At 49.9% G+C, this 23,830-nt stretch overlaps 1 protein-coding gene across 10 annotated transcripts in view; it reads right to left on the reverse strand.

Annotated features, from left to right (window-relative positions):
* The window catches only part of LOC148322005 (protein sidekick-2-like), a 67,589-nt gene that overhangs the window by 9,820 nt on the left and 33,939 nt on the right, over positions 1-23,830 (reverse strand). For 5 of the 10 annotated variants that reach the window (XM_088316797.1, XM_088316794.1, XM_088316796.1 and 2 more), the window contains exons 2-28: positions 19,914-20,076; positions 19,021-19,127; positions 18,349-18,496; positions 15,461-15,596; positions 12,638-12,756; positions 11,842-12,032; positions 11,465-11,548; positions 11,192-11,386; positions 10,555-10,671; positions 10,243-10,410; positions 9,410-9,512; positions 8,280-8,456; positions 7,556-7,692; positions 6,854-7,001; positions 5,256-5,396; positions 4,902-5,083; positions 4,030-4,145; positions 3,346-3,541; positions 3,173-3,271; positions 2,901-3,092; positions 2,467-2,588; positions 2,280-2,389; positions 1,853-2,003; positions 1,529-1,766; positions 1,327-1,442; positions 806-995; positions 558-656 (exon numbers count right to left, since the gene is read on the reverse strand). In XM_088316797.1, coding sequence (XP_088172923.1) covers positions 558-656; positions 806-995; positions 1,327-1,442; positions 1,529-1,766; positions 1,853-2,003; positions 2,280-2,389; positions 2,467-2,588; positions 2,901-3,092; positions 3,173-3,271; positions 3,346-3,541; positions 4,030-4,145; positions 4,902-5,083; positions 5,256-5,396; positions 6,854-7,001; positions 7,556-7,692; positions 8,280-8,456; positions 9,410-9,512; positions 10,243-10,410; positions 10,555-10,671; positions 11,192-11,386; positions 11,465-11,548; positions 11,842-12,032; positions 12,638-12,756; positions 15,461-15,596; positions 18,349-18,496; positions 19,021-19,127; positions 19,914-20,076 — 3,945 coding nt within the window. Of the gene's footprint in view, positions 1-557; positions 657-805; positions 996-1,326; positions 1,443-1,528; positions 1,767-1,852; positions 2,004-2,279; positions 2,390-2,466; positions 2,589-2,900; positions 3,093-3,172; positions 3,272-3,345; positions 3,542-4,029; positions 4,146-4,901; positions 5,084-5,255; positions 5,397-6,853; positions 7,002-7,555; positions 7,693-8,279; positions 8,457-9,409; positions 9,513-10,242; positions 10,411-10,554; positions 10,672-11,191; positions 11,387-11,464; positions 11,549-11,841; positions 12,033-12,637; positions 12,757-15,460; positions 15,597-16,408; positions 16,432-18,348; positions 18,497-19,020; positions 19,128-19,913; positions 20,077-23,830 lie in introns of those variants that run through there. The other 5 variants (XM_088316795.1, XM_088316792.1, XM_088316793.1 and 2 more) reach the window with 4 other exon arrangements.

Raw genomic sequence — 23,830 nt, forward strand, 5'->3', positions numbered from 1 at the left:
GAGTCAAGCCCCTGCAAATTAAACAAAATGTTCTGATCATAACTTGATGAAATGATCCTCCTTGGCAAACATGGGAGTTACTTCTAATTGGTGTCACCATTATGAGGAGTCCAGAATTGGTCTCTCTCTGGACAAAATGGAAAAAGTTCTGGGAACTCCTGCTTGCAAATAAAATGTAGAAAATATGTGGCTCGAGTATCGAGCCCTGCGGAACACCACCAGACGTCTCTGAACAGGTTTTTTTTTTTGGGGGGGGTTTATGACAGCGATCCGTTTCTATGCAAATTTGTAGGCAAGTCAAAATGTTTTTAAGATAATGCAGTAACAGTCCTAATTAAAAAAGTAGCATGAAAACCATTTCTTTAACAACGAAATGAAAACGAGAACGGCGCTCAATGAGAATGCCTTCTTTATGCCGTCTTTGGACACGTTCTAATTCCGAGTCGTTGCATTTTGAAAGGTCACATGACGAGACAAATTCAAAAAGAAAGACGATTGTGAAGACGGCAGGGCCGTCGTGACGTGAGCAAGCCCTGAAAGTGAGCGTCAAGACTCACCCAGGATGATGCCGTTGGGTTGGGAGGGGGGTTGCCAGATGAGCCGGACGGACGTGGTTCTCACTTCGGGGAACAGGATGCCAACCGGAGGGCCTGGCACTAAAACGCCACAAAGTCGGTGAGAGGAATTACGGTCGTTAGTGTCATTAGCCAGCTGGAATGAAAACGAGCTTCGCGCACAATTTGAGTGGCAACCTGCATCGCAACTTTCTTTCAGTTTCAAACAAAAAAAACAAATTTCAATTGACCATCGTCCAGCGTCCTCTCCAAGATGGACGGCGCGCTGCTCCTGCCGTCGCCGACGCGGGTGAAGGCGAGCACCCGGATCTCATAGAGGACGTACTTGCCCAGACCCGTCAGAAGGACGCCGTGGCTGGCGTTGCCCTCCACCGTCCAGAAGTTCGGAGCCGAGTCCGAGTCCTTCTCCTTGTAAATAACCTGCCGATGAACAGGACGATGCGAACGGCAATTTTGTCATCGGTGTTGATCGGGAATGAGACGAGGACATTTTGCATGGGATGCGCAATCGGCACATAATCGATCGGATCCTCAAAAGAAGACGGAACAGAAAACAGAATCTCGCTCGGTCGGTCCAGCGACTTTCAGCAACCATCAAGTCAAACTTTGAAAGCATTTACAGCTTTTTGGTCGCTTTATTTCTGATAAAATGTTATTAATTGACAGTTGATCGGCATTTGAAGTTTTTTTCTCCCCTTGCAGTTCAATGCCCACCAATTATATGCCCCAAAAAAATGTGATTATTGCTGACCTTGTATCCGAGGATGAGTCCGTTGCGGTCCGTCTCGGGGACCTGGCCCCAGCGCACCAGAATCCTGCTGGAGGTGGTGGCGAAGGCCGACACATTGGTGGGACCGCTGGAAGGCACTGAAGCAACAAACGGGGGGGGGGGGGGCTTGAGAATCTGCGGCCCAAAACAGCGAACGCCACACCGACCGGTCCGCCTTCCTCACCGGACTCTCTGGTTCTCCCGTGGACCGGCTGGCTCCAGGGTCCCGACCCGATCCCGTTGATGGCCTGAACGCGGACCTCGTACTCGGTCCACTCCTCCAGGTCTTCGATTGTGAACTCCCTCTCCAGCCGGTCCGTGATGACGTGCGAGAGGACGCCGCCTTTGGAGCCGGCTTTGGAGTACCGGATGCGGTAGCCCACCAGATCGGGATTCCCGTTGTACTCCCACTCGGGAAGCGGCTAAGACGACCAGCGTTTCGGGTCATCGCAAAAACACCACGGACGTCAAAGCGACAACAACAAAAAGTCGAGCGGTGGAAACGTACCACCCAGCGAAGCCACAGACTGGTCTCGCTGGCCGTGCGCAGGGTGACGTTGGCGGGGGCGACGTCCGGGGGGGCCTGCAGAGTTTGGATCTTTCGAGAGGGCTGGCTGGGCGGGCTGGTGCCCACGATGTTCACCTGCCGCATTCTCAACCTGCGGCGAGTGACAAAAGCGGAGGCTAAGTCACGTGACATTTTATGGGCCGTAGCAAAGAAGCTAACAAATTTGGCGCCATGCGGTCGACCGCAAAATTGTTAACGTCCCAGCGCTATGCCGTTGTCCGAGAGTCATTTGAATTCATTTTTTTTCCCAAATTAAAAAGAAAAAATGAATACTAAAACTAATAAAAACCACATTTTCAAATTTTCAAACCTGCACTAACAACGACTAAAAAAAAAAAAGCACAAGACCAAGCAGGCTGGTGTTGACCTGTAGAAGGTGTACGGGTTGAGATCCAGCACCTCCATCGCACGGGCGTCCGGCTTGTTCGCCAGCTGATGAACCATCAGCCACTCTTCATTCTCGCCAACGATGCCGATCTGCGACGCGCGTGGACAAACTTGTTGACACGGCGCCACGTCGACGTCGGCATTTCGGGCGGAACCGCGAGGCCTACCTGAGCTTCAACCTGCCAGCGGGAAATGGACGTCTTGCCGTCGTAGCCCGGCTTGAACTGCAGGCTGACGGAGCGAGCGCCCACGTTGGACACGGCCAAGTTGGTCGGGGGGCCCGGCAGCTCTAAGGTCGGAGGCGAGGGAAACATTTTTTGAAAAAAAAAAAAAAAAAAATCAAAGCTGCCTTGGTGAACTGGAAATGTAGATATAAAAAAAAAAAACAAACAATTTTGCAACACCGAGCCAGAGCGAGGCCGCAAATACTTGCCGGCGAGCGAGATGATCACGCCCCAAAAAAATGGAACCTCATTTTGTTTTTAATTTTAAACTCGATTTGGGCCCAATTAGAACATCGTTTGACTCCGGTGGGGCCGGTGCCATTTTGAAATTGGATTTGGCAAGCCTGGCACGTGCGAGCCTGCGCGCTGACGCTGACCTGGCGGGACGCCCGAGGAGATGGTGGAGGCGGACAGCTGGCCTTGTCCCTTGGCGGTCATGGCGGCCACCTGGATGGTGTAGGTGGTGAGCGCCGTCAGGCCCGTCACTTTGTACTCCTGAGTCAGGTTGGGCAGGTAGTGGGTCACTCGCGTGTTGGTCCGGTTGAACTCCTCCCACGAGATGCGATAGCCTTCACAAACAAAAACAAAAAAAATAACACTTCACGACGGCATGCTGAGGGAGGAGGAAAAAAAACCAAAAAAAAGTCACCTGCGAGAAGGCCGTTTTTTTCCTGGGGCTCCTTCCAGCTGACTTTTAGGGACGTATCCAAGATGTCGGTGAAGCTGAGGTGTCCCACGGCACCGGGGGCTGACAAATAGAAATAATAATAATTGAAAAAGAAGAACTGCCATCCCATGCTGGCAGCGGGCGGGGCCGCTTACTGTCCTCGTGGGTGCGCAGGCGCTGAGGCGGGCTGCGCGGACCGTCCCCGGGCGTGGTGAAGCACAGCGCCGACGTGAAGTACTCGGCAAACTTCTTCAGGCCCGAGATGTAGCCCACGTGGACGCTGTCTTGGAAGTTGGGCCGCACCGTCACCACCGTCACCTCGCTGGCCCGCCCGGGTTCCCACGCCAACAGCTGGATCGGGGTGGAGGGATTTTTTTTTTTTTTTAAAGCTTCATTCTACTCACGCAATGTTTCCTTTCATTCAAAAGAGTATCAGGGCCACCATGAAAAGAAAAATAATCATCATTCAAATTTCTTCTTGGAAGCTTAAGCCCCTTTTTCACTACCCTTGTAAGATGAAAAAAATATTTCTTGTGAAAGAAAGGAACAACATTTTTTTTCTAGGAATACAAAATTCTGAATAAAAAAAAATGCACCCTTTTTTAAGATATTTTGTGACTTCCCTTAAAAAATCTAAAAAAACAATTTTCTCTTCAGATTTTTTTTTTAGTTTAAAAATAGTTGATATTTTCCCTAAAACTCCCCCAAATAACATTCTTTCTTGAAATAAAAATGTACTTCCATTGAAAGCCGGTGAATGTTGCCATTGCCATCCAAGGTTGTCCTTGGGGCTGTTGGGCCACTTGTCGCCCTCTAGTGGCCAGAAAGGGGCTTCTCACCTTGTAGCCTTGATTGATTCCGTTGACGAATTGCGGACTGGGGGCGCTCCAGGTGAAGCGCACCGCGGTGGAGTTGACCGGCTCGGCTCGGACGTTTCCAGGCGACACCGTGGGCACTGAGGACGCGAGGAAGGAAGACCGAGATGAGGGCGATTGTATCTCATCGGGCTGCTCGCGTTGCCTGAGGCGTCTTTTGGGTGAACCCGACATCACCTTTCTTTGAAGCCAACACGTGGCCGAGTCGCTAATGAGGCCGAGCGAGCGGTCGGCGCCGTCCCATCCCGGATTCTCTTTGAGCCTAAACTTCGCCTTTCCCGACCGACGACAAACGCGGGAGAGGCCGGCTCCAAAATGCGTCACTTGCGTTTCGTCGACAGACAGCCGAGATGATGAAATTAATATTTATATTCGGCAATGAAATGCAGGGCGGGGGGGATGGTGACATCCCCGAATATTTTCTTAGTAGGATTTAATTGCATTTTCTACCAAATCCATTCATGCACGACAGTAGAAGATTTTGTTTTTTTTTAATTTGAAAAAAAAAAGGGGCAACACACAAAAAGCCGTGCAAATTTTCAGCATGTTTGGATGCTCAAGTAAGCCATCCAAAAATGTGACAAATCTTACAAAGAGCGCACGTTTCATGGCCACACTTGAGAACCTTCAAAATGCGTCAAACATTTTGAAGAGTCACCTTTCCATCTTTTCGGGTGCATGATGGCAACTTTTGCGGGCAATTCCTTCACGTCTCAGTAAATGACAACATTTTGGCCTTGTGGTCAACTCGTCGGCCTTTCTTCGAGTCGCTTCCGAGTTTGAATCTGGACTCGGGCTTTCCCGGCCGCAAGCAGTCCGGAGTTTTTCCAACTCACCTCCTTGCAGCGTCCACTCGGTGACTTTGTGGCTGTATACGCCTCTGCCCGCCCCGTTGTACGCCGCCACCTCCATCTCGTAGTTGGTCCAGATGATCAGGTCCTCCAGCAGCAGGCTGCTCTGCTCCGGGCTGGTGATGTTCTTCAGCTGACAGTCCACGGGAAGCCCGGACAGACAGTACCTGCGACCGGGGGGGGGAAGTCAAAAACTTGTGACGGCAAGAATTGGAGTCGCAAGCGCTAGCGGCAAAGTTGAGGTCGGAGGAATGTGATCGGGCCGGCGTACGCCTTCCGACGGCGTTGAAAGTGAGGCTTGGCGCCGGCGTGGCGCCGGGTGGGTGCGGTTCTCCCCACCTGATGACGTAGCCCTGGAGCGGGCCGTTCTGGTGGCTCTCGGGGGGCGGCTGCCACTGGATCATGATGGACTGATTGGTGCGGCCGCTGGCGATCACCGTCTGGGGGGGCGCGCTGGGGGGCTCCTCCGGAAGCGTCACGCTGGAGGCAAAGGTTGAGAGAAGGCCTCAAACGTGGCGCAAATATGAACGGCCGTGGCCGGCATTGAAAGCAAAACAAAAGCTTGCAAAACGCGCCGGCTCAAGACACCAAGGACGGCGGCGGCGGCGGCGGCGAAACAAGCAAACAACTTGTGAGACGGACGCACGAAGCGCTGGCACAGCAAGCTGCCCGATTTTCCTTTAATTGGCGTTGATTTAATTTGACACTTCCTTTGAGAGTCTTCAAAAATTGCCCACGCAGTTTTTAACGGCGCCGGACAGATTGGATTATTTCACTTCTAATGGATCACTGCGGCAAAGTGAAAGAACTGCCGACTGACATCGGCGCTTCCGCTGCGTTTCCATCACATTTCATCATCGACATCACCTGAAAGCCTTTCCTTTGCTTTTCTTCCTCACTTTTTTGTGCAGACGTCGAGACAATCAAAGCGGCGTCGGTCAAAATGGAGCAACACAATGGAGACATCACCAGAAAGAGAAAGGAGACTTTTTTTTTTTTCCAATTTAAGATGACATCTTGATTCCTTCCCTGCTCGGCGCGGTGAAGTCAAAGCAAAAAAAATTCTCAGCCGCCTCACTTTGCGCTGATGCCCGTGGTGAAAGGTGCGTTCACGGCGGGCGTTTCTTGCTCGGAGTACCAAATTGGTTGTTCTGACGGCTCGGCTGACGAGTTCCTTTCATGCGGACGGACGGACGGGAGAATTGGCTCGCCGTTGCTCTCCCTTTTATCAAGGCTGGCGCACGGTCGGCGGCTCGAGAGGATGACGAGCCGCTTAAAAGGAAGCGGTCGGAGCGAGCTGGGTCAGCGCTCCCATCAAGGATTCACAAAGGCCCAATTCGGCCTCATCTTGAACGGGACCGTCCCGAAGCGTCTTCATTTCCTCTCCACAACTATTACGGGAACTGTTCCTTCATCACAAATTCCGGCTTGGCAACTTTTCCTAACTCATACGTCGTTCTTGTTTTGTGGCGGCGCACAACGCTATCGAGTATTCCAAACAATTGACTTTGTCAAATCCTTTTCCTCCGATTGTTGGCTCATCGAGCAGAAGACTTCATCTGGCATCTTCACGCGAGCTAGCTTAGCCAGGTTTGAGGCTACGGACTGGAATCGGAACTCCGGGTCGGTTCGAGCCGACGACCGATTCCGGCGCGGCGGCCATCGGGAATTTCAGCGCAGAACGCCCGAGTAGCCGGTCCATTCGAGACAAAAATTGCAATTGTTCTTTCGAGTCATTTTCGCAAGCTTCTTTTCCTCTCTTTGCTTTGCCTTTGAATGACGTTTGCTGTTTTGTTTGAAAATGTTTTTAAGCGTTTTGCTTTCGGTTGCGCGAAGCACATCGAGTTGACTCGCGCGCAAAATGCGCTCGTATATCGAGTGGATAAAGCTCGCCTCGCCTCGAGGCGTTTCCCCGCGTGACCTCGACCCCAACTGACCGCTCGCTCTCTTTGCTGAACTGCCCGCGGCCGACGTCGTTGACGGCGCACAGGCGGAATTGATAGGAGCGCGCCGGGATGAGGCCGCCCACCGCCACGCCGTTGGAATCCGGGTCGATGTCGGCGAGGAGCACCGTCCACGGCGCGTCTGACAAACAAAAAGAAAAATAAGTCATCAAATGTGGTTTCCATTTGCTGCTGAGCCACGTTACCGATATTGGGTGACAAAGGCGAGGTGGGACGTGGCGATGTTCAGGAAGAACCAATCACATTCAAGTTACATGCGAGTCAGCGCGTACCGTTTTAAAGGCCTCCAATTGGACAAAAATAAAGTTCAGCTGTTCGGCGAGGCTTTTGCTGGATTTGGGGGGATAAAATCAAATATGTAGTCGATCAATATTCCCTGATTTATTGCAGCCTCTTAACTCATTCACTACCAGCCAAGTAAAAAAAAAAAAGGATCTTTGACGTATTTAACCGTCAATGGCAGTGAATGAGTTAAATGCACGACGAGCGATGCCTCTTTTTGTGCATCCACTCGGTCCGGACTGAAATTCAAGGAGACATATTCCAAAAAGAATTTGATTCTTTTTGCATCCGTGCGCGATTTGTTTGGCTGTTAACGACTTGTCAGTCGAGCTCATCCGCAAGCGACCCCGCTGGCAATCGCTCGCGCGGCGACTCTAAAGACGATCCACTCACTGTTCTCGGACACTTCCAGGATGTTGCGGATGAGCGGGCTGTTGCCGTCAAAGGCCTGAGCCCACGTCAGGTTGATGGCGCGCTTCTCCGTCCGGCTCAGCACCGCCATCGGGTTTTCCGGCGCATGCGGGAGTTGCCTGCATCCACACCGGACGAGGCAAATAAGTGTGATTTTCGGGACACTTCATTAGGTACACCTTATGCCATCTCATGCTGGATTGCTCACGTGGGGCGATGAATAGATTATTCCCAAAAAAAGTTCAATAAAACAGAAGGAACCGAATTGAAATAACATTTTAAAGAGCTGTCAGATGTGTGTTTGAGTAAATATTACGAAGAAATATTTGATTTCATGAGTCAATAAATCATTCTAACAGTAATTCTAAAAATATGTAAAAGCAACAGGAGATCGATTTTTTTTTTTTTAATCTGATTTCTGTCAAAACCTTTTTGTAAAACATCTGGATGAGAAGCTGTAATCCAATTTATTTGGGAGTCGATTCAGATTAAAATGTTCACCCCCACTTCCGTCCATCTCATCTCATCAGCTTGTAATTTCTTCCTTTTAGCTGTTAATTTATCTTCCACCGCGCCTTTGGATTTCCCAGGTGACGTTTAAGCGCTTTTTGCAAAACGGGAATATTTGCTTTTGGATCTCATTAAGATTGCGGCGGCTGTTCCTAATATTGTGGGCGGCGGCGGCGGCGTTGGAAAAGAGGCGGACCTGACTCTGAGGTGGGCGCTGCGGGAGTCGTTTCCGCCCACGGAGGTGACGCGGCAGGTGTACGTCCCGATGTCGCCGGACCACGTCTGCGAGATGTGGAGGGTGCCCTCGGCGTCCAGTCGCAGGCGGGGCGACGCCTTTGCGTCCAGCGTCGAGCCGCTTTTCTCCCACACGTAGCTGAAGCAAAAAAAAAACGCGCGCATTACGATCAGAGAATACAGCAAATATTACTTTGAATCGTTTTCTCGTGCTAGCCAGCAAGCTTGCGACCGATACGATGCCGCAAAGTCCTCATTGATTCCAAATAGAACGTCCGCCGGTTCAGTGAAATGGAAAAAAAAAAAAAAAAGAATTTCACCAAATGAAAAAGATTTATTTTTGACAATCAGTGAATTCCAGCGACAGAAAATGTTCTTCCATTTCCGTAGGCCTCCATGAAAGCCGACGAATTATCTTTGTTTGGAATCAAACTCAAATATTTGCTTGAACTCCAAATGAAATCAACATTTTGTCATTTTTCATAAATGAAGAATAAAACAATGAAAAACAATAACATCAGAATGTCAACGTTCTAATTTTGAAGCTGAACTGTCAGGAAAGACGCGTCTGGAATCCTTTCCGCACACACACACACACGCCTCGTCCCCTCCGAATGCCCGCGCGTGCACGTACGTGCGCACACGATGCAGTGATTAATTGTGACTGTTGGGGCTCTGCAGCTAATCTCCTCGGCGTTGCGTTTAATTAAAGGCGCCGTCTGAAATGATGACTCTGTTTACATATTCGTGCGTTTACCACCGCCACACGATCGATGCCGTTGGGCCCACAGGTGACAGAACTCTAATCACTGGGCTCCGTAGACAGAAAGCCGACTCTCCCCCCCCGCCCAAGCCCCCTCCTGGAACCTAGCAAAACACACACACACACACACACACACACAACTTGATGCGCGACGCGACTGTAAGAGTCGCGTCCCACGGGAGGTCATCAGAGGGTGGATCGACGCTGATGAGATCGAGTCCTGATTTCACAAACTCATTAAATGCAGCTGTGATAAGCCGCGCTTGTTTTCCACGCCAAAAATATGACGATGACGATGAAGAGTAAGGCAAAACTTTCTTGTCGCTTACCTGATGCTGACGCTCGGGTCGTGGGTGACGCCGCAGGCCAAGACCGCCTTGGTCCCCTTAATGACGCTCTGGTCCTGCGGCGGCTTGGTGATGCGGGTGCGAGCTACACGCACACACACGCACACGCACACACACACACACACACACGCACGGGGAAAGCGAGAGAAGAGAGAGTTCACTGAGCGTTTGAAACGGAGTTTTACTTGACTGGCCTGGAATGCTTTCGGATTCAAAGCCTGCCTTGGTTCAAGTCAGTCGCCGACTTTCCTTTCCTTTCTTTTCAAAGACATCCCAAGATGTCGGCTGTTCACGTCTGCGGCTAGGCGAGGACTGGCGCGTTTTGCCAAAGCAGCGATGAATGACGATTTCTACATGAACTTCTTGTGTGACGTGAAGATGTGACGTTAGCCTCTCACACCGGCTAATGATTGGCTAGCTACCGACGAGCTAGCCTCGCGCAAAAAGCCTCCAATGAAGATGTCGGCCGCTACGTTAGCTGCCCGCTAACTCATTTCAAAGTCGCATGGTGTCGTCGGGGCATTCCGAGCGTCCCGATGTGAGAGGTGACCGCGGCGTTCGCTAAAGCCGGCAAGATGCAGACGTCGCAAATTGAAAGCGATTTGAGCACAAAACATTTGCAAATTCAAAGAAAAGAGCTCAGTCGCACGAGGAAATTCCCAATCCACCCGAAGGAAGAGCACGAGCAAGTTGTAGTTTGCTACATGAGCGTCTGGCTCGAGCTGCCCACTTTGGGGGAGACGTAGACCGCCACATTAGCATGTCGCAACTGCCTTCAGAATGTTTTCACTTCTTAGCAATCATTTCCCGCTCACCCCACACCACCAGGTCGGCGGAGGCTTCGTCGATGCCTCTGGAGTTGCTGGCCATGCAGGTGTACGTGCCGGCGTCGGACAGGTGAGACGGACTGATGAGCAGGCTGCCCGACTCCAGCAGGGTGAACCTCGGCAGCTGCACCGAACCGCTGGCCAGGACGCGCTCGCCTGCAAAAGGTCGGACACTTAGCGGGGCGCAACCGTTTCACTTATTCGGCTTTGATACAAAAAAAAAAAAAAACGGTACGTCAAGGCACCAGTATCCTGCTCTTAAATTGGCGGGAAAAAAAATGAAAATGTCAGCAAGCGCACCTTTCTGCCAGGTGATGGCCGGCCGCGGGGCTCCGGACGTCTCGCAGTGCAGGATGACGGACATGCTGTCAATCACGGCGCTGTCAGACGGCCCGGTGGTGATGTTGGGGGCGATGCCTGACGCGCACACACACACACACACACACACACACACACGCAAGGCAAAAGAGAGGCGATGATGACGCGCCTTAAAGGCGTGGCCTTCCTAACAAAGCAGACGGCAGCTTTCATAGAAGGAACAAAAAACGAGAGCGCCGTCTGTCAGGTCTCGTTGACTCGGAGGAAACTGTCAGAGCATCTCGACTGCACTGTCGAAGGATTCTAATTTCATTGATGCTAATTCCCGTTAGCATGCTAATGAAGGAAACGATGCGGTTTGCTGGAGCGCGACCGGGTTTCAATGTTCACTTTTTGTTTGTTTTATGGCTCCGTTTTACAGCGAAGCTTTTATGGTCTCCTTTTTTGGACCAATCGCGACTCGTTCGAGAACAAAGACCCTCGTGGTAAACACGGGTTGACTCTATAGAGCCGATTGACAGGTTAAGAATCGGCGGCACCCATCGAAACACACGCACGCACATTTTGGCCCATGTTGAGCTCTCAAGTATGATGAGGAAAAAAAAAAAAAAGTACAGACTTGTGACAGCGAGGTAAGTGTTGGTCTGGATCTCTCCAGCCGGATTGCGGGCAAAGCACTGGAACATTCCCGTGTCGTCGGGCAGAAGGCCGTCGATCTGCAGGCTGCCTCCCAGCAGGATTTTGTATCTGGGGATCTTCAACGGGCTGATGGCCGCCGCGTCCTTGTACCAAACGATATCTGGCTGAGGCGTGCCTGCACCCCAAAAAAAAAGCTAATTGTTCTTTGGTCTCGTTGGAGTCGACGGCCGGACGCCACACAAAGAAAACGGACCTCGAGCCTGGCAGGGGATGTCCACCACCTTCTCCATCTCGGCAGTGATGTGACTCGGTGGCTCTTTGACAAATAAAGGATATTCTGGTGCAAAGAGAAAAGGCAAACGTAGAAAACATTTTTTTTTACAAGACACAAAACAAAAAAAAAAATGCCTGATGTCCATGAGCAAATGTAATTATAAATAAGAGACTCCAAATTCTTTCTCCACAGCCTAAAAACCGTCAATGTTTTTGCAGCTTTGTTTGTGAACTTCTTCTATCGTACGTCTTCATTCATCGTTTGCGCTGCCCCTTCGTGGCCAGAAGGACTTAATGGTGCCGCACCGACGGTTTCATTCTTGCCGGCACTTGCGTTGACGTTGACGGCGCGCCTACCCAACACGTGCAAAAAGGCGCCGGCGGTGACCGCCGGCACGCCGCTGCTTCGGAGCGCCGCCTCGCACTCGTAGAAGCCGCCGTCGCCCACCGTCGGCTGGCTGATGACCAGACGGCGGCCGAAATCTCGGATGCCGGCGTGCACCGGCGCGCCGTCTTTCCTCCACGAGATGCTCATCTTGACCAGCGGCCTGCCGGGGGATGACAAAAAAAAGAACAGCAACTTTTATTCGGGGAAATGCCATCGTTTTGACTTCCAAAGTCGTGCGGCTCGCAGGCAGCAAACGGATAAATGCAACATTGAGGCTTTCAAATGAAGACAAATGAACAAAATGCAAGCGAGGACGACTTTCAAAGCAAAAGCAACAAAATTAGTGACCCGCAAAAGACAAAAGGGGGGCCGCGCTCGTCACAATGCTAAAGGATAACTTTGTGTGTGCTCGAGGCTCGAAAGGATCATCACAATTAAAGTATTGGAAACGAAAAGAAAGAAATTATTTTAGGCAGCCTCGGATTTCAGATCTGGAAATGAATGAGAAGAAAAAAACATTTCAGGACGAGGAGAGAATTTAAAAAATCAATGAAAAAAAGTTTTTTGCTTAGTGGTGTAGTCTGATGGATAAAGTCACTTAATGTGCCCTAAATGCAGAAAGAAAATAAAATAAGTAATATGCTCGGACACGCACGAATAAAGTTCAGCTGTTCTGGTAAATCGTTTTTCCGGGTTGAGTGCAAGAGAAATGAAGCTCACTGCCGCGTAGCCACGGAAAAGGTTCAAAATGTTTGTGCGTGTTACCTGGCGTTGGCGACGCACTCCAAGATGGCTTCGTTCCTGCCCACCGTCACGCTGGTGTTCTTCGGGGGGACGATGATGGAGGGTGCGATGGGGTCTGCGGGTCCTCCCACATCTTTCACACATAAACACGAGAAAAAAAAAAACAAAAACACACGAAATCCATAAAGCATTCAGCAGGTGAAGGTGTGCGTGTGTGTGCGTGTGTGTGTGTGTGTGTGTGTGTGTTGTTGTTGAGCACGACGACAGAGAAGCGGTCTGACATTTAGTTGCTCTCAACAAGGCCCGTCTTCACTTTGCACTTTCCACCCCCTTCCTTCCCCCCTCGGCGCAGACGGCGTTTCCCGCGCCGGTGGCTTGGCCCGCCATTTTGGAGCATAATTGAGACAAACACACACGGCGATTAAATGCGGCGCCATCACTCAGCGCCTTTCAGCGCGCCTCCGACCGACCGACCATCGATTGGCTGCCCTCAATCAGCGATCTCTCTCCTGATCTCGCCTCATTTTCTCCCGCCGCCGCCGCCGCCCACGCGGCCGAGGATGTATTTGAGAGCACTGAGTACATTTGACTTGTTGGATGCGGCCATAAACGGATATTTTTCCTTTCAAAGCAGCAGGAATGAATAAATTCAAGTGAAGGAAAGCGATTTCGTGGTTTCCTAATTGGGAAAATGAAATGAATGCAAAAAAATAAATCAGAAAAACAGAAATTGTCAATTGTTCTAATTTGTCGTCAGAACGCCAAAGGCTGAGCGAGTGCTTGAATGCGATAGGAGGGATGAGTCAGGGGGGCGGGGCCAACGCAACCGACAGAGACTCGGCGGCCGAATCGATGAATCGTCACTTTTCAATTCTTTGAAAGTTCCAAACCAGAAAATCGGCATCGTCATTCGAATTGCTCAAAAATGTTGAAAACGCATCTTTTCAGGAAAAGAAAATCAGCTTTGCGTCCATCAAGGATGTTGTGTTCAAGTGCACTGCGGAATGTTGACCACTCTTCCCAATTCTCTTGACTATAAACTATTGGCCGGCGTCGCACTCGTCTAATTCCCTGGCTGTGTTGCCACGTCTTCGCATTGGCCCGACGCGGCACATTAAGTCAAGCGAGCTTATAAATGAAGCCCTAAAGTGTTTGCGGGTGACACAAAGAAAAGCCTCCGCCGGCCGGCAGCTCCTTTTATTGTGACAGGCCGCCTGGCGGTAATGAACGCGGCGCAGTTCATAAAGTCTCGGCGTGGAGAAGAGCTCAAGTGTGTAATCCGCTAATTAAACGACAACGAGCTGACCCGCCAGGTGAAGTCGTACTTATGAATGTCAGCGTATTGTTTACACCTGCCCCGTGTCAAAGGCCACATTCGCTGGATTGTTTCTCCGCGTTGCCTCCCATATAATGTGGCAACTCCACTTTCAAATGATTTGGAAATACAAAGCGCCGCCTGATGAATTATTATTTTTTTTTTGCCTCGAGTTGGCAGCAAAACGTTTGAGTTCTGAGTCTGAGCTAAAGTGGCACGCGACAAAAAAAGAATCTGACTGCAAGATGTGCCTTACGATAAATGAAAATCTAAAATGCGTATCTAAGCAAACTCCGTCTTAAGAAAGTCTGCTCGCCGAGGGTCGAAATCGCTCATCTTCTTCATGGGCTGGCAGGTTTTCAATGTGGCCTCACTTCACCCCTTCCTCCCTCACGTCGCGTGTGCATGCGCGGCGCGGCGCCACGCTAAGGCTAAGCTAGCACGACTTGTGTTGGAGTTTTGCAAGGAACAAAATGTTGTTGACATTTCAAGTGAGGCCATCATGTTCCATTTTGACCTGATGGCTTCTGTGCGTCCCCGCGAGCTTCGATGCGCGACGACACGCGACAGCAAACCATTAGCGAGGATGCTTGCTCACAGCGTCATGCGGCCTTTTTTTTTTGTCCGTCTGCGCTTTGGCGTTCAATATTCTGTGCGACGTTCGCAACACGCACAGAACACAACGATTCTCACAGGCATACATTTTTTATCTTCGGCAAGAAAGGGCGAACATTATCGCAGCTTAGTTGTGATCATCTTCCGTGTTTTGTCGCTCTACACGTCTGTGTGTGTTATGCTGCCCCCTGGTGGCCGACGTTATTTGTGTACCTTCTTTCTTTTTAAAAAAAAAAAAAAAGATCTGATGACTGGAAGGATTCATAGCATTAAAAAAATAAATCAATAAAATAAAATAAAACTTCATTAGCAACAGCTACTGACATGGATTTAGGTTTAGGGCAAAGGTCAAGCCACGCGACTGTCGTTGGAATCTCTTTGAAAAGGACAAAAATCCAAACAAAACAATTGAATGAAAACGCGAGTTGGATGGACGCACGCTCCGGTCCAAGCGATGCACACGAGCACGTCGTCAACACAACACACTTTTAAGCAACGCACTTGCGTTCTCCGCCCCGAGAAATATTTTGGAGGCAAATGAGTCTCCGGGAGCCGGCGACAAAAGAAGCCGCTCATAAAGACAAGATGTCATTTTTTTTGCCTCACGCCGGGTCGCCTATAAACGTCCGGAATGAAATTGGGACCAGCCCGCCCGCACTAAAAACTCCAACGGAGGCCCGGCGGCTCGAAATCTAATGAGGAGCTCAAATAATACGACGCGTTTATTTGCAGCGTCAGCGAGGCGTCACCTTCGCATATTTCGGACCCACAAAACATTTTGCCACCTCCATGCGCTTTCTTAGGGCGCAACTTCAACGCGTTTTGGTGACGCTGGACAAGGCCGCCGCATGTTTGGAAAAAAATTGCATTGCGACATTTTGCAACGTTTTGCGGCGTTTTGCGTTGTGCTACTTACTCTCCACGGCCAGCGTGACGGGCTGACTGGTTTTGTTCTCGCCGTTCTTGTCGTTGACGGCCTGCGCGTAGTAGCGTCCGGCATCCGGCGCCACCGTGGACAGGATGACCAGCGTGTTGTCCAAGGTGATGGCGCTGACAACAACAACAACAACAATTTTATTCTTGACTTTATTTTGGCAATTTTACACATTTGAAATCATTTCCTTGGCCGCCTTTTCTTGCAAAACTTTTTTTACCCTCATAAGTACAAATCAATTCTCCTCATGAGATGATGTTTTTTTTTTTCACCTCCCAAAAATCCTTCCTTCTTTTTTCTTTTCCTATTTTTATGCGTGCACACAATTGTATTGACATGAGACTTTTTTTTCTGTCCTTTGTAAACAAACTTCATTCCGACTGTATAACATTGCGCGTGGAGCAATTATTTACTTTGGAGGGTTGCTCTAATACACGTCGAGTGAGTCAACATAAATAGATGGCTGCAACAGATGGTCGCTAATTGGCCAAGCAGATGAAGTTTCCAATTAAGCAAACACTCACACGCACGCACGCACGCACATGCGTGTAGCGCATACAGTATTTGAAAAACGAGCGTGAAGAATGACATGAGCAGCCTGCCCAAATGTTTTTTTTCCCTTCCATTGCAAATCATTACGACGTGAAGAACGCGAGAAGAAGCAACGATTGCAGTCAATGCCTTTCTCTTGCCTTTTGAGTGTGCGCGTGCGTGTGCGTGAGACTGCCTACACAAGGACGGCTGGCTGCTGTTTGGGGTTGACGGTCTCATGTGAGAGGAGCCCATTAAATGAGAGCTGACGCTAAGCACACAGCCAGATTAGGCTCGACAAAACTGCCAGCATCTGCCTGATCGGTGCAGGATAAACAAACAGAAACACACGCGCGCACACACACACACGCCTGGACAATTAGAGAGTGACACACACGTTGGCATCCCCGCTTGCGCATATCAATGCGGCTTAACGCAAAGCGAGCAAACAGGCGCTGAAATGTGTCTCGTCTGCAGCGTCCGTCGCCATATTCAAGTCGGGCTGCAGCGCCAAATCACGCTTTTGCCTTGCACGCCTGCAGAGTACGGCAAAATTCGTACCGCTACTGTGGAATGATGCGGCAATTATACCAATATTGCCTCCGAAAAGTACAACAAGGAACTTCTGTTTTTACAAATGATCCAGTATGCTGGGCCGGGCCTTATTTCAAGGGCTGGAGTCGTGGCGATGGCTGCCTGTCCTGCTCACTGGCGCCCTCTTGGGGCCAACAAACGAACTCTTGCATTCCATCCACGCCCATCCTTTATTCGGAACAAAGACTCACATTCAGGAAATTGTTAGTTTAGTGTGGCACTTTTGGCTCATTTGTTTCAAAGAGATCCAAAATCATCGTTATTCTTTTATTTTGAATGTCAACTAGAAAGAAACAAAAAAAAGCTCTTTCTTGAAAACGATCTGGTTTAATAACGTAGTCGTGGTATCGGTTCCTCGGTGTCGGCGAGTTGTGTATTTGTACTCGTACTTATTTGAAGAAAAAAAAAATATATGTCCAGATCAACGCCTGGCCGCTACTTTGCATATTTCGTCTGGAAGGTGAACGCCGGCGAACACGACGGAGTACAAAATCAAAAACGATGACGATGGCTGCTGGCATCAGCACTTATTTTCTTGTAAAACTTTTGGGCTTCTTGTAATATTCCCAATTTTTTGTGGATGCACGACATATTTTTGCGTTTTGCCATCCAATTGCAAATGAAACCCATAAAATTGTAAATTGCGTCTTGTAAAATCCGACAAGAGCGCAACAGTAAATATTGAAAACGAAAAAAAAAAACATGAACTGCATCATTAATGATTGTGCTAACATTGGCCACATCCCACTTTTTTTTTTATTTTTCCTTTTCCCGGCAGAATGTTTTTTATTTTCAGACTTTTCCCTCAGTTCCGACTTGCAGGCTAAGCAGTCGTTGGCCAAGCAAAAGAAGATGGCGCAAAGTGCCGGTGCCATTGAAGCCGGCGCCCACCTGCTGCCGGCCGCCCCAATGAATAATTCATGAGGCGCTCCGAGACTTGGCACACCTTCCGCTATTTGTGTGGACGGGTAAACAAATACCAGGTGGATGCTGCCCTGACCGGGAAAGACTCTACCGGGAGATTCAACACTCATGGAGCCGGCAAACTAAACTTTACTCGCCTAATAAAATACATTTATTCTCGTTTTTTTTTTTTGTAGGAATGGTGATTTTATTATAGTAATCCAACAATTTTGAAAAATCATAAGTTAAAATAAATACATTGGATTTTCACAAGTAGAGGGTGCAGTTCGCCTTTGGCCCGTAGTCAGCTGGGGCAGGCTCCAAAACGAGTTTTGTTTTTTTATGTTATAGCATTTGTTTCATGTTTAGTTTGATAAAAAAAAAAATTTAAAAAAAATTCCATCTCACAGTCCAAGACGCCAAAGTGAATCGTTGTGTCACCTGCCAAACATTTTCTGGCTTCGACGCTGCCTGCAATCTGCTGCTTGACTTTTTAAAAATGACGATTCAACTGGAGCGCTTTTTCAGGTTTAAACATGAAGACATTTTCCAATCGAACCACCGTCACGGCTGTGATGGACATGCAGAAAGTCGCAGCGCGCACACACACACACACACACACACAAACTCAGTGGAGGGTGAGAGCTGTCCGTCAAACGTAACATCGATTGAGGCCCTTTTGTCCAATTGGCTCTAATTGGTTCCCCGGATACGTGGCGAGCTTTCAATCATGCCGCTCACGCACTCCATAGGTGCGCTAAAAATAATAAGCCACTTCATCACGGCGAGGCAACGCTCCTGGAAACGGACACAGGTTGGAAAGTTGAGGCCGACGCTCACATGCGGCCGCTGGAGGGGATCTTGCGTCCGTCGCGGAACCACGTGATCTGAGGCTTGGGGAAGCTGAGGATGCGCGGCGCGTGGATGAGGGCGCCGTCGCCCTGCGACACCGTCTGAGAGCGCTCGCCTTCCACGAAGCCGCTCATGTCTACGAGAGGGCACAAGCGCACAATCAGGAGGTGTACCTAATCAAGTGGCTGCTGAGTGAGACAGCCACAGCATATTCTCCAAAGAGGACTAGAAAATTGATATGAGAAACAAAACAAACATTTATTTTGTCATCTAAATATTTTTCTTGCTCATCACACGAGTGACGCCGTCGATCTGGATCTTCTATAGTTTGTAATCAAACAATCTGACATGGCTTATTTATGTCTTTATGCACCTAGCAGGTGCCTGTTGGACTGTTTCCCGATTCTCGTAAAGTCTGTTGAGGAAACAACACACGACACCGTTGCGATTATTTCTCCGTGTTGTCGGAATGTCGCGAGCTAGGAGACCGTTTTTATGAAGAAGGCCGGAGGGTCCGGGCCGGAACCGTACCGAGATAACGGCCGGAGGGCGGGGGGCTGACCGGCAGGAAAAAAAAGGCTCAAGTGTCCAGCTCGGTCGGCATGGATGTTTCGTTTGTCTGCGTTGGCTCGTATGAAAGAAAAAGTGGGCGGGGCTTACAGGCCACCCTGACTTCGGTGCTGCACTGCATGATGGCCCCCACTCGGTTCCTGACGATGCAGCGGTAGTGGCCGGCGTGGGATCGGTCCAGCGAAGGGATCAGGTACCTACGACACAATATCAGAAAATGACGCATCCGTCGCCATCAACCGCGTTTGTCATTCCAGAGCGTGAATGAAGGCGGGGCTCCCCAAAAACGCCCGTCGGCACGTTTGAGAGCGAATACAGAGCTCAACATCAGAGCAGTGGTGCCGCTTGATGCAATTCCTCCGATCATACGTGAGCCCCCCCCCCCACGTCATGCATTCATGCTCAACAGCGAGTAGGTCACGTTTTTGTTTTTTCTCTTGCTTTGTAATGGTCACACTTGCCATGGCGGACTTTGGCCCCGCCGTCGCTCACCCGCCACCACTTTTGTTGGCGCGTGTCCGATTAAATGGATTCCAGTTGGCCTCTTTGATCAGGACTGGGGAGGAATAGCAAGCAGACTCGAAGCCACGTGAGCGCCCTGCCAAACGGGGAGGGGAGGGGGAGCTCGGATGAACGAGAGGGGTGCCAATGTGCACGTGGGCGTCGTCATGGTAATCACCTGAGAGCATCAATCAACGTTTTCGTCTTTTACGCCGTAAAATGTCGGAAAATGACATTTTTATTCTTCTCATAAGACTTTTTTTTCATGAAAAATCGGAATATTTTTATGGTTTTGAATTTGGAAAATCTTTGCTCTGACATTCCAATTTTGTCTTCATCAAATCGCAAATGAATTGTGTAGCAACACACATTTTTTTTATCGCAATACTTGCAACCGTTACGCTGGGAAACTCCAACTTGAAGGGCAAATTATCGCTATTTGGTTATCCGCTGCAAATTGTGGCGAGTGACGTTTTGCTGACCTGTATTCCAAGGAAAAGCGCGTGAGCTCGGTGCCGTTGTAGATCCACTTGAACTCCAGCGGCCAGCTGCCCTCCGCCATGCAGGTGAGGACCAGACGGTTGCCCTCCAGGTGAACTTGGATCTGAGGAGGCTCCATCTTGAAATAAGGCGGCACGTCATCTACTGGACACACAGAGCGCACGCGAGGTGAGAAAGCGGCCGGCCACTTTGCTAACCCAGAAAACAATTGCGGCCATTCGCCGGAAATGAGGTCTCCGAGCGAGCCGTTTGCATCTTTCCCCGCCTCCATCTGCTGCACCGATTGAGACCTTGAAGGTCGGCAGAGGAGCACGCTGCCAAAAGGCGCACCGAATAAGTTGAGACAAAAAAAAAACAAAAAAACGCGGCTTATTCTTTTATTTCTAATGGATATGTTGGGGCCAAAGAGGCGGCGAGGGGCAATTTGCGGCCAGCAGAGGAAAGTGTAAATGAAGCTCACGCACGGAAAACGCACGCACGAGCGCTTTGGCAAGTGGAAGCGCAAAAAGCCCAGGAAATGATGAAAAAAGGAGAATGGCACTCAATAGAGCACACGAGCATCGCCAAGGCCCAGCAATTCTAATTTGGATTTGCTCCAAATTTGACACCATCGTTTTGACACCCAACTCCCGCGTGAGCAGGAATTTTGCAGCGATACCTCAAAAAACAAAACCGCTTCGTGAGCTCGCATTCAAAAATACCAAAAGCGTTTTTGGGGTCTAGTCAGACATCCGTTTTCTACGTTAAACCTGGTCAGGGTCATGGTTGACAAACACACACACACACACCCACGCACACACGCGCACACACACTGTGAACTCAACCCACGCCACCGCCAGTGACTTTCAACACAATCTGTTATCCAAATGGGGTCGATTGTTTGCAATGTCGGCTCTCAAGCTTCCTCCCACGTTCCAAAAACTTTGAATGAAGATTCTAAATTGTCGGTTGGTCCAAATGTGTCTTTTCCCAAATTTGTCGTGCGGCTCAATGACAAGAAAGGCGTTCGTACGTTAGGATCCTGCCATTGGGGCTCCATTCAATCTCAAAACAATTTGACCTCCTTTGATGATAAATTGATCATGGATAGCCACTGTAGATCCGATCGATTTGTCGCTAGCTAGCTACATTGCTAGCTAGCTAAATAAGACAGATGAAAACTAGCTAGCTAATCATGTAGCCACATGATGCGCGATGATTGTGAGAGAAATGCTAGCTTACTAGCTAAGTAGCGAGACGATTAGCTATATTTAGCATCGTTTAGCTACTTAATATAATTAAAAATGTGGCTGGCCAGAGAAAAAGTAAAGAAGTTGAAGTGGTAGGGCTGCTTTGCAAAAATACAAAGTTTCCCGGTCTTAAAAGCTCTTTCTCTGACAGGATGACTTATGCGTTGTGCCTGCTGTTATTTATCTTTATAGTTCCCTAATGCAGCCACATTATATGGGCTCCCTTCCACACACACACACACACACACACAGCCTTTAAGGTGAAGACAAAGCGCTTTCATTTCACTTGATGAAAAAGGCCTGATCAGACATATTGATCCGTCTGCTTCGCCAGCCACAGGCGACATCGCGCCGGTGTTTAGTCGACGTGTGTGTGTTTGCTAATTAGAGCCCGTCCAAATAGTAAGCCACCAAGGCCTCCGGCGTGTCGGGTCGCGGGCTCACATGGGCCGACCCTTTGCTGATCGCTGGAAACCTTTTCCCGCTCCGTCTCCCCAAATAAGTTAACGCCTTAAGATTTATGGCGGTGAAAGCAGAGACCGCTGTGGCGGAATTGGGGGTGCGCGAGGGCAGCTCCGCTGAGCCGGAACACGGGTACGGAAAATTGAACCTGATTGCAACTGTAAATAAGAATGAATGCGCACGTGTGTGTGTGTGTGTCGCGGCAGCCGTCATTCATGCGCACAAACGGCCCCAAACGCTCCCCGACGGGAAAGTGCATTCAGTCCCCACACCGCCAACAAAACACGCACGTGACACAAAAGCCACTTTCCGACCTTCGGCGGCGACACGGGACAGCCGGGATTTATGACTTGAAGTCAGCCAAGTGAAACATTGCGGCCCAGTCCAAAGTGTGTGTTCACACAGCAAACGACGTTGACGAAAATGAGATGCGTGACAACGAGAACGGCAGGACGTTAAACTTCCGGCATGGATGGCACTCTTTGGTCTCTCAAACATTTTTTTGCCAATTCCAGGGTGGACTTGAACTCCTAATGTGGAACTTCTGGAAAAAAAGCAGCGGTCCCATCGGGACCGGAGGACTTCCAACCAAACGAGACTTTGTCGAAGGTCACTCGGTCTGGCATCCAAAAAGTGCGCCAGGACTCGAGAGACTCCGACTTGAATAGCAGGAAAGAGCAAACGCTCCGTCTCCGGTTCAGCGACTCCATCGCTCCCGTGCGCTTCTCGGACATCGGTTGACCTCGGTTGACCTCATGAGGAGAAAAATGGCCCACATCAGCGCCTCACTTTGTGATCTGCAGGAAAATCAGGCCCGGCTGGAAAGCGTACATCAACGATACGGAAGTCCAAAAGCACACTGACCCTTAGTTGGGGTGCGTTGGTTAGTTTGGCAACAACAAAAAAAAAAAAAGATCACTCCCTGGTGAAATCGGCTCCGGGTCTGTTGGATGCCATTTGCAGTTTTTGCTCGTGCAACACTCAGCAAGAAGAGATCAGATCATTCTTCAGCTCCCGCCGGCGGCTATCAAGTCTCTCGAAGACTCTTAGCGGGATTTGCACCTTTAGGAAGCGCCGACGAACGAGATACACGAGCCGAGTCGAAGCGGCGCCTTTGCGATGACGACGCTCGCCATGATCGCTGTTGGAGGGTCACTCATTAAAAAAAAAAAGAAAAAAACAAATACGGAGTAAAAAGTAGAAAGTTGGGTTTTTTTGGCCTTCAACGTCGGAGGATTGAAAGCTCAAAATGGCAACTTTGGCCAACGTTGTCGGGCCTCAACTCGATGCGGCCGTCTCAAGTCGCAAGTCACTCAACTTTTCCTTTTGCTCACTCGCCGGCGCACCAAATAGCGACGGGTAAATATAGGACGGCCTCGTTCTCCTCCGTTGTTGTTGCTCGTTAGCTGTCTGACGGCGACGGACGTGTTCAAGGCCGGCTTATTTTCTTCTTTTGGAAAAGTGGCCAACGGCAACATTTCATCCGTCAGTCGTCGACTTGCTCCTCACACAAGCCAAGCCTTCTTTATCGAGCGCACGGACGCCCGTCTTGCCGTATTGATCGTCGTCGTTCCAGCATCACAATGCCGAGATCACGTTGAGCGCGCTCCAATAATGCTCGCGCTGACCCCATTCGCTCGCATTTGGACGTTTATGGGCCTGCCGGCCAGCAAAGAAAAGCTGGCGGATGCTAAACCATGACTCGCAGCCTTGCCCGCCCCAAAATCTTCATTCGGCGACACCAAACTCCAATTTACGCGACATCCGCCACGCCGACTTATTTACGTGTCGGCGGCTCGCCGGCATGATGAAAAGCGGTCGCAATGCGTCACGACAAACGCGGCTTTGTTTGCGCACGAGACAAGATGAGGAACATGAAATGGAACGACTGTCACTTCCTTCATTGGAGTGATGAATGCGGCGACGGCGGCGGCGACGGCGACGGCGGCGGCGGCGGCGGCAGCTTTGGCAGGTGCATGATGACCACTTCAGGCTCGGAAACGCTCGGAAAAGAATTCCCGCCGCCACCGATGGAATCCAACGGATGCGGTTGAGCGACTTCCTTGGCCTCGGTGCAGAACGGGCTCGAGGAACACCGAAAAAAATAAAAATGGAAATGAGGACAGCGCCGACCTCCACCAAGGCAGAACAATGCTAATTTGGAGCTTCCCGTCGTTGCCATTCAAATTCATGAATGGGAAGAGGAA

The sequence above is a fragment of the Idiotropiscis lumnitzeri genome, chromosome 15 (genome assembly GCF_059441095.1).
Source record: "Idiotropiscis lumnitzeri isolate Australia: NSW breed Sydney's pygmy pipehorse chromosome 15, RoL_Ilum_1.0, whole genome shotgun sequence".
Taxonomy (NCBI): domain Eukaryota; kingdom Metazoa; phylum Chordata; class Actinopteri; order Syngnathiformes; family Syngnathidae; genus Idiotropiscis; species Idiotropiscis lumnitzeri.